This window comes from Echinococcus granulosus (genome assembly GCF_000524195.1).
Source record: "Echinococcus granulosus chromosome Unknown EG_S00060, whole genome shotgun sequence".
Taxonomy (NCBI): domain Eukaryota; kingdom Metazoa; phylum Platyhelminthes; class Cestoda; order Cyclophyllidea; family Taeniidae; genus Echinococcus; species Echinococcus granulosus.
In genome coordinates, this window is record NW_020170440.1 from 42515 (window position 1) to 51874 (window position 9360).

Consider the following 9360-nt stretch of genomic DNA (forward strand, 5'->3'; position numbering starts at 1 on the left):
ATCGAGAGTAGCATACGGATAAACTGACAAATTTCGATACTTTACAATACGCATACATAGACAATCACAGGGCATTCCACCAAAAACTACGCAAAATTTTCCTCTGTAGAATGTAGACCGTTCAATAATTTCTTCATATTACTTTCTCCAAATTTATGATTATTTACAACTTCCTTGAGTCACAAGATAGGTTATTCAATTACCTTAAAATTCAAACAATTAAGTGAATAGTATTTCGAGTTCATAGCTTTCAGATTCGTGGGCGGCCAGGCCGTCTCGAAGCAATGTGTTAGTTAAGCGATAAATGGGATGTGAATTGACTTCCTTAAAGCTGGTAATACACCCTTACCTTCAGAATTCACGGATAACCACTAAAAAAGCTTGAATCAAACGTGTATCAAAGAGAAGAGTAAATTTCTCAAGGTTCCAGAATAAAGCTAGGTGAGTTGCTGTCAGCGTTTAAAACTGCAGAAGATGAGGAATGACTTCGATGACCTTTGGTTCGTAATTTATGAAACTACTATCATCCCTCAACTCCCCCACTAGTTCATTTATCCGACCATCCATCTGCTTATCTATACGTCCATTCAACACTGGTGGCGAACCATCATCTTCGCTAAAAGATCAACGACTTAGATTTCAATGATACAATGCTACGCCAACACGGGCGATGGAAGAGGTCTGTTGTCGATGCCCAAATCTGCAGAAGTTCATTGGAGAAGAGCCTCCGGAGTTGAATCGAAAGATAACAACCAACTTAGTCTAGAGTAGAGTAGTAAGTTCTCCTGAAAATCATCTACTACTTTCATATTCACAATCATTTTTTAATCATGACCTGAGAATACGATACTTTCTTACACTCGGGGTAAAGCATCATCCGACCTTCAGCTCCACTTCAGATATGGATCAGTTCACCTACCAGAAAATGCAATATCTAGGACTTCCAAATGATTCCACGCTAGAGACTACTACAATTGAAATAAACACCATTCCCCTTTATCGTACACTACTGTTCACCATAAACCACTAAGTTTTATAACCAATTTGAAGTTTGCATCGAAATCGATATTTAGTCGCTTAAGGCCAATCACAAAGAAGAACCCTTCATTTTGGTAACTAACACCTCGACATCGGTTTGTATTCTATCAGTCCATCCATCCACCTAATCCTGATCCAAGCCTCTGCCCACTCACCACTCCATTCGTGAATCAATTCATCCGCGTTCATTCATCTCAAATCCACGGTAGCCACCCGTTCTGGATCTCTCCATTAATCAACCTGGAGTGCATCGATCACGACCACACCCATTCACCAATCTATTCGTCTTGTTTTCATGCCCCCATCCACTACCAATCAATTCTTTCACGAATTCATTTACCATATTTACAGGCAGACCAAGAAATGGATGGATGAACTTGACAAGAACAGCCAGAACCAAATCATTTTAGCCAAATCATGAGCAAAAGTGACTCTAAAACCTGCTCCATTACTCTTTTTAATGATTCCATTAAAGTACTGTCTAATAATGACTTTCACTCACCTGAGTAGAGTGGGTATTGCTTTGGGGATAAATTGTCCCAAAAGAACGTTGGTGCAAGGACAAACAACGAACTGGATCCGAAACCCGCCAGAGCCATAGCACAACAAAACACTGGCAGTGCCACTGTATAGTCCGACGCAATCACCGACTCCTGACCAATCCGCAGCAACGTCACTTCTGTCTGATTGCAATACGATCGATCGATAAACGGTGGAGGTTGCGGGGTGGTGCCACTAGTGTTAATTATTGAACACAACACTTCGTTATTGCGCCTACTTCTCATGCCCACCTTTCCTGGATTATACGAGCCCGAGAGCCAATGTGGTAGGGCAAACAGGCCGAAACCCAAGCCGAGAACAATACCCAGGAGACCAATAATTCTTGGTCTATTGTGCCGACGAGCGTTGACGAAAGAGAACCAGATGGTGGAAAAAACCGAAGTCATCTCATAGCAGCAGTACATGTAGCCCACCTGCCGACTGGTGAGATCAAACCTCCGTTCTAGAGTGGTGATTATACTACTTAAGTAGCCTGAGGAGACGAGGGCTTGAAATAAGGCCATAGCACAGAGAGAGATGAGAAGAATGACTGAATTTGCCAAAGGTTGGAGGCATGAAATAAGACAAGCTGTGCCCTTGGTTGCAACCTTGTCAATGGCAGTTGGAAGAGACGGGGACTTTGAAGCACCGATATCCACCTTATCGATACGGTCAGACAATGGAGATGGAGGAAGAGGCGAAGGAGGCGGTTGTCGCGGGGGAGTGTCCACATTGGAGAGGTTGCATTCCTTTTCATCCACGATAGTCGCAGCAGTGGAGGGAAGGAAAAGGGGTGGGGGTGGAGGAAAGTAGATGTGCATTCCTGGATCGGAGGCATTGCGACAGTGCCCCCGAACGTGAGCGATGACCAGACGCGGGGGTTTGATTTGGAAGGCGTGGGGAGAGGTGGCTGAGACTATGCGTCGATGAGCTTTGCAGAAGACAGTGCTGGCACTGTTGGGATGGTGGGGGTATGGTGTGGGACGATGAGGAGGAAAAGGAGGTTCAGGATGCATACACGCATAGACGTAGTTGAGAACACTCTTGTCCCAATCGATAAGGCTAGTATTGGAGGCGGCTTTAGCACCACCTTCAGCACTCCTAACACATCCGTGGGGAGGGTAACAATTCCAAGAGGGTGAACTCATCCTAGAATAGCGGGATTAACTAATTAATATCCTTCAAAGATAGAACCAAGGAAGTCAAAAGATTATTTGTGCTTCATATTAAAATGCACTCATTTTATCGCTTTTGGGGAGAACTCACTAATTTCTAGCACTTTATAGAACCGAAGAAAACTAATCTTGATATGGATACAAATCAAATTCCTTTGGATTAAGGCAGAGTCAAACCACTTAAAGATCTGCGTCGAGGATGGTTTCCTAGACACTTGCACGAAGATAACAAACCATTTAATGATCCCAAAATAATGCAAATGCTTTTCGACCAATGATTGAATGTCTGCAAAAAGACCAAAATATACTAACTTTTGTTCACTGAGGATAAAAAGCATCCAAGAAAGGTGGCTAGTCATCGGATTTCATGAATACAAAAGGAAAATCAGAATATGGACATGTTCAACTCTGAGGAGAAGAGGAAAAACAAAGCAGCATCATTAATCCATCTCGGTATAGCAGAAAGAGAACAAAAAACCGATGTAAAGATTGTAGACTATTGCACCGGTTCGAAATTCGACGATTCATTACAATCAAGTGACTGAAGACAGGCAAAATGTCGAGAAATAGATTTCTGGGATGAAGCCAAGAAGACTACTATGGGTGTTTACGCAAAGAAATTTCAAGAGGTAATTTCAAAGATGAGTTTGCTTTGAAAATTTTGTGGCCAAAATCTAAAGAAGTGAATCACCAGAGGGGAAAGTGTATTACTGACAGCAAATAAACATCCAATTTTAAAAGGGGGTTTTTTACGGAGGGACAAAATGTCTCGAAAATTTTTTGCCAAACACGAAAGCCTGAGAACACCTTTAATTTAAGCGACCTATTGTAGTCCGTAGAAGCCATAAAATTTCAGCAGGTAGTACAGATGTAAAGTAAAAAGAAACAATCATAGTCATTGAATGGAAGAAATGAGTACTAAAATAGCAGTACTAGAATAAGGAAGCAAGGAATAATGGGAATATAGTCATCCTAAAACAGTAAAAAAATCCGAAAATCTAAAGAAAGGATTAAAACAGTTCAGGCGTGGTAACATTTATCAGTTTAACTCCGCAAATTGTTCAAATCAGGAATCATATCTATACAAATCTTCGGAGTTGTAATGAGATAAGATATACGAAGTATAACCAGAAAATAGCCACGCAAATCAAAGGAATGATGGAATACTGAAGCGCAAATTGAATGTCCAACACAATTCACGGGTGAGAATGAAGAATGGTGATGATAGCGCGTCAACGCACACATTCGACGCATGGTCTGTGTGACTCATAAGCGAAATCAACTGCACAAAAAACAAATAAACGGACATATTTACAAACCAGGAAATTAGTTGCACACACAAATACCCTTATAGCAACGCAAAAGGTGTCACGAACCTTTAGCGCGCAACGGACGCACGTGCATAATGCGGGGTATTTACGCTGACACGATCGTTCATTTCAGATTCAAACTTATGCAACGCTAACACCTCGATAATATTATTACGAGGCTACGTAAGAAAAACGAAAAGGCATCAAAAGTGCACGCTCATCAATGGTAAATGCAGGTAGGCCAGATTGGTCGTGACGATACCATAAATGCGTACTACAGCTACAGGCGAAGAGCCGTGTAAAGCAGAAAAACGGTGTATGTAAATTACTAGACCACTCAAAAATTTTTCAAACACACTTCGAAAATAATAGAGGCAAAAAAAGTCATTTAAACTTGCGGCAACATTTTCAAAAGACCCTAAACACATCCGTAAACTTTTAATTAGCTGCTTGTAGTTTGATTTTTTTTTCGTTGACAGTGTCCCAAGCGCTCAGTGTTTAAGTTTCGGCTTAATGCTTTTGCAATGCCGTCAAAAGCTTTTGAAAAGCCTTACTGTTTTTCTGCATTTTCCTTACAAAATGCGTGTTAAGGATGATACTCCGGCGCCCCACATTCTTTTCAAGCCAAAACATCAAAACCACATTTTATAAGGCAAGACCAAAAAATCTCGGTGGTTAAGGCATTTTCTACCAACCAAGGGAAAACAATTATTTTCAAGCTTTAGTGAAAAATTTACGTATTGCGTTTTAGTTACTTCACTTTTTGTGCAAGACCGTATTCTACGACAAGCTAATATTTAATGGATTGTATTTCATGTGCTTTGCTAATGATTCATGCCTTATTTTATTTAGAAATAATTTTGGGATGCCTTATTTTCTTTCTAAGGTTGTGATTGGCTACGTGACCATTCTGCCTTTCCCCCATTGGAGTATTTCTTTATTGTATGTGTATGGCGCTGTCTCGCTTTTCCTCGCGTAGGCCGTTGCTTTTTGTCCGGTTACCATCGATATTCACTTCCCATGGCTTGCAATTGGCTGCTCGAGGGGATTTCGAGCCTAAAAAACCACCACCGTTTGATTTCCTCAGCACGGGCTACCCACAATGGCTCATGTTCGACAGGACCAAACACCGGTTCACCGAGAACACAAAGTTTATATGCGTTGAGGGGAACATAGCTTGTGGAAAAGGGCACGTGGCGAGGAAGATCGCTGAATGTTTTGGGATGGATTATCGTCCGGACCCCACCGATGATTCGATTTTCACGCTAAAAAACTACAATCCTCCCGTTGATGTCCGAATGCACAATACCATGCTGCCTAAAGGAGCCCAGTACTTTACTACTGAAATGTTTTGGACTGAAGAAAACCTTAAGGAAAATGGAAAACCCATGTACTTGCAATACCAGTATTATCTAAACCGATACTGGAATTATCTCATCGGCCTTTGCACTCTATTCAACACCGGAAAGGGGGTTGTTACTGATCGCAGCCACTTCTCTGATCTGGCTTTTGTTGAAGCTCTCCTAAACTGCGGATACATCTCAGAATATGGTGACCATTTTTTTACTTTTTGGTTATCTCTATTTCAGCTCATGACTGGTTCGGCTATTTGCACGCCAACACCGCGCTAAATCTGTGGAAGCCCCATCTGATTGTGTACATCAAAACAAATACCAACCAAATTCGTGAGGGCATCAAGAAGAAGGGGATTGTGAGTACCCAGGATTGTTGTGATTTTGTCTTTTATAGGCATGGCAAATCAACGCAAGAAACCTGGGTGACGACTTCCTCTGTGAGTATGAAAAATCTCTAGAGATGTACCTGGAGAAAATGTCTCGTTACTCCGAGATTTTTGTCATTGATCGCACCAATACGGATATCTATAATGAGGATGATCTCCTTATTGTAGGTCGTATTGGATTTTTTTGTTAAATTTCGTTTCCTTAAAATACTTAATGCCCATTTGTGTTTTTTCCAGATTATGGAAAAATTGACCGATATTGATTACGAAGGTGAGCGTTTGATTCGTGATGACTACAAGTTTCTTGAATGGCGAAACGGTCTGTTCAACGAGCGGTCTGCCACTGCTAATCGGGCAAAGTGGGTATCGACGAGTCCCCTCTTTCTACTCTACTTTGCCTCTCTGACTATTTTATAAGCTCCCCTCTCTCCACCTCTCAGATTCTCCTCAGCAATGATGAAATTCACGACGCAATTCAAGAAATTCCACATGCCCTTGGATATGACGGACGGTGTTTACAGTTTTGATGCCAAGGAGCTTCAATATCTTGTTTACAAGAGGGTGAGTTTCGTTTCTAACCCTATTCTTATTCTCTGCCTACCTTGTTTTAATACTTGTATAGGCGGTTTTGTGATTTGTCTATTTCTCGTTGTATTTGCGGTTGTGGTATTGCTTTACTTCTATCCAATACCTATGCATTGAGCGCTGGTTTGGTGTTGAAGATGGTCGGATTTACCTGTTCTTATTTTGCTCGATTTTACGGGCATCGATCAAGTTGTGCTATAATATCATCCACTATTAGGCATTGATATTGAGTTGTTTCGGTCCAATATATCGGCAATGGATGCCGTTTTGAGGTTAAAGCTAGTCTTATTTATTCTGTTCTCTGAATGTACTTTCATGCCGTGAGACGATTTTTTGACAATTTTATTAAACTTGAGGTCTTGGTCCCGTTTCATTTCTTTTCAACTGCGTAACCATTGAAACATGAGTTTGTTATTAAAATTGTTTAGATTTATCCATTCTAATCCTACATGATTGTGTTTGGGCAGTTTTATTTTCATTTACTTAGTTTCCTTTTTGCTGTATTTTCATTAAATTCTGTTTTATTGTCTTTCTTCCGTCTCCTATCTGTAAATCCATTCCACTGCTTAAATTTTCAGCAACATAGAACACCCTCTGTCTCTATCAAGTTAAGTCTGTATTAGAGTTGATGTACCGACCCAGTTTAATAACATAGATGACAAATGGGCATCTGAACCTCGAGATAATGCATTTTTTACTGGTAGGAAAAGTACGTCTATACTTCTAGCGCCTATCTTAGTGACCGACAACAGCTTAATCTCAAAGTGGTATCTACTGGTCTGATCTTAAATTTGCGCATGTCATCGGTTTTCGTTTCAGTAGTTTGGAGCAAATGTATCGTTATGACCCCACTGAATTCGTTTATTTAAATTCACAATTTTGGGTTTTTTTATCTTGCTGATTTCCCACACTAACTGTTTTTCTGTCTGTAGTAATCTTCCTAAGTTGTTCATATTTTCCAAATTCTCATCTGTGTGAAATACTATCTCCATTCTCATTCTCTTCCCTTTCTTACTATACTGTTAGGTGCGATTTACGAGGCTGGCTTATTTTTTTTACACTTGATTCGGAAAAGATGTCTCATTTTAATTGTATTTAGATAGCGATGATGATCTATCACTGCACCTTTAATGACTGGCATTGTACTTGGGTTAGTGACCGCAGACATTACAGTTATTCCCAAATTATTTTGCAATTATCTGCTTTTATCCGAACTTGTTTTCGAGAGTAAAATCACCAGGAGCTTCGAGGACGCGTGGCAGAGTTGCATGTTTTCAACCTTCACAACGGTGGTATAGAGCTCAAACCCCACTACGAATTTGACCCTCAGCTCATGAGGGTCTTTCCTGTAAACGTCCGATTTAGTGCGTGGAACTCCTGATCCTAGACGTTTGAGGGACGCATAATCCGTGGGGCATTGAAAACATGCAAGAGATCAATATCGCCATTCCAGGCGGTATGTTTGCTTCAAAATAGCAAGTTCATAAAAAGAAATTCAACACTCACGTCTTCGGAATTCCGAGCTGTCTACTTTTACCTAGCTTAAGACGGGACTCAAACAGGTCTGAGTAGTGATCCAGCCCTGCCAAGATCCGCTAGTATGACTTTTCAATAGTCTAGTCAACTTCTTATATTTAAGTAGTAGTAAGCTGATGTATATTTGCCTTTGAAGGATCCCAGATTGAAGTACCGCCCGGGCTACGATCCCTCGAAGGACAGTATGCCTCGACTTCTCTTTGATCCCTGGCTGGAGACGCGAAACTTCCGCAAAGATTGGCCCACCTACTTTCTCACGTTCTACTAGTCTCATCTCTGACGTGTTTAGGCTTCTGTAGAAAATCTACATTTTTTGTCCCCTTGTTTTTTGCCAAGGGAAGGGTTTTCTATCAAGCATCAAGTGCTTTCACTCCACTCGAGAGCTGCCATCCCATTAGTCCGCAAATTTTAGTTCTGAATGTCCTATTAGCTAGACAACTTGGGTAAGTGATAGACAGTGTTCTTTTGAGGAGGAAGGAGGCATACTCGCGGATCATAACCTTAGGGAGCATTTTGAAGTGAACCCCAATACTGAGTGAATCTGCGATTATGAGACCTCGAGCAATGCACTTCTGGTAAAAAAATTTGAAGTGCGTAGGCTTCCATTTCTCATGTCATCAACTTGCTGAACAAGATGGTACGAGATGTATGCTCACTTTGGTGGTACCTCAGGCTAAAACGGCTTCGGTAGGAGTTGGAGATCATGATACTGGGGTGATTACGGCATTCCGTGGTTTAGTCGTCGTCCTGTGTAACACTTTCTAATGTAAAACAAAACAAAAGTGGCCAAGCCCGGATTATCTGTCCCAACCTTTAGGCTGTGTGCGTAGGGCGGAAAAGGCGGAGTAAGTATTCACCTAATTTGCCAAGGCCAAGCGCATCAAAATCAGAGCCTGCTCAACTCATAATTTGCACCGCTATTTCGTTTTATTGCACCATTTGAGATTACATTCATCATGGTATACGACAGCAGGCTCGCAACCGTTAACTTTTCTCCGGCAAGTGTGAGCTGATCATATAGGAAAAAATCTTTACTGCTGTGCTGTGTTTAAAGCCAATAACTTTAGTGTCATGAAAGTATTTTATTACTTACTGGCGGGGTGGAAAACCAATTATCACAGGTTAACACTTAGATAATTTGTATACGTGCATGCTTTCCAGTGACATACTGGTACGCATACATACAGCTCTGGGAGTCTACAATGGCATCTTACGCACATACATCATTATCCAGATAAGAAATCGACAGAGTGCAAAACGGACAATTAAAAATTCATTCTTATGAGTGGGCAGTTTTTCTTTCCAAAAATTGGATGACACGAGAAAATCACTGTAGAAGAACTTGGCTACCTTCTGCGCAAAACCTTCGGACTCTCGTTTTAGGCTCCAAATATTAGAAATGAACAGCTCTGCAAGAACGTAGTTTGAATGATTT

At 41.0% G+C, this 9360-nt stretch overlaps 2 protein-coding genes across 2 annotated transcripts in view; one reads left to right on the forward strand and one right to left on the reverse strand. All coding sequences in view use genetic code 11, as the record gives it.

Moving 5' to 3' along the window:
• The window catches only part of EGR_06600 (Solute carrier organic anion transporter family member), a gene marked incomplete at both ends in the record, with an annotated part of 4043 nt that extends 1317 nt beyond the window's left edge, over positions 1-2726 (reverse strand). The window contains one exon of the mRNA XM_024495849.1: positions 1541-2726. Coding sequence (XP_024349707.1) covers positions 1541-2726 — 1186 coding nt within the window. The remainder of the gene's footprint in view (positions 1-1540) is intronic.
• A 2287-nt stretch (positions 2727-5013) lies between these two features.
• EGR_06601 (NADH dehydrogenase [ubiquinone] 1 alpha subcomplex subunit) lies at positions 5014-8193 on the forward strand (the record flags this gene model as incomplete). The annotated part of the gene is made up of 6 exons (XM_024495850.1): positions 5014-5614; positions 5653-5774; positions 5813-5968; positions 6042-6163; positions 6245-6365; positions 8062-8193. The coding sequence occupies 6 exons, from the start codon at positions 5014-5016 to the stop codon at positions 8191-8193; spliced, it is 1254 nt and encodes a 417-aa protein (XP_024349708.1).
• Between the last annotated feature and the right edge of the window lie 1167 nt (positions 8194-9360).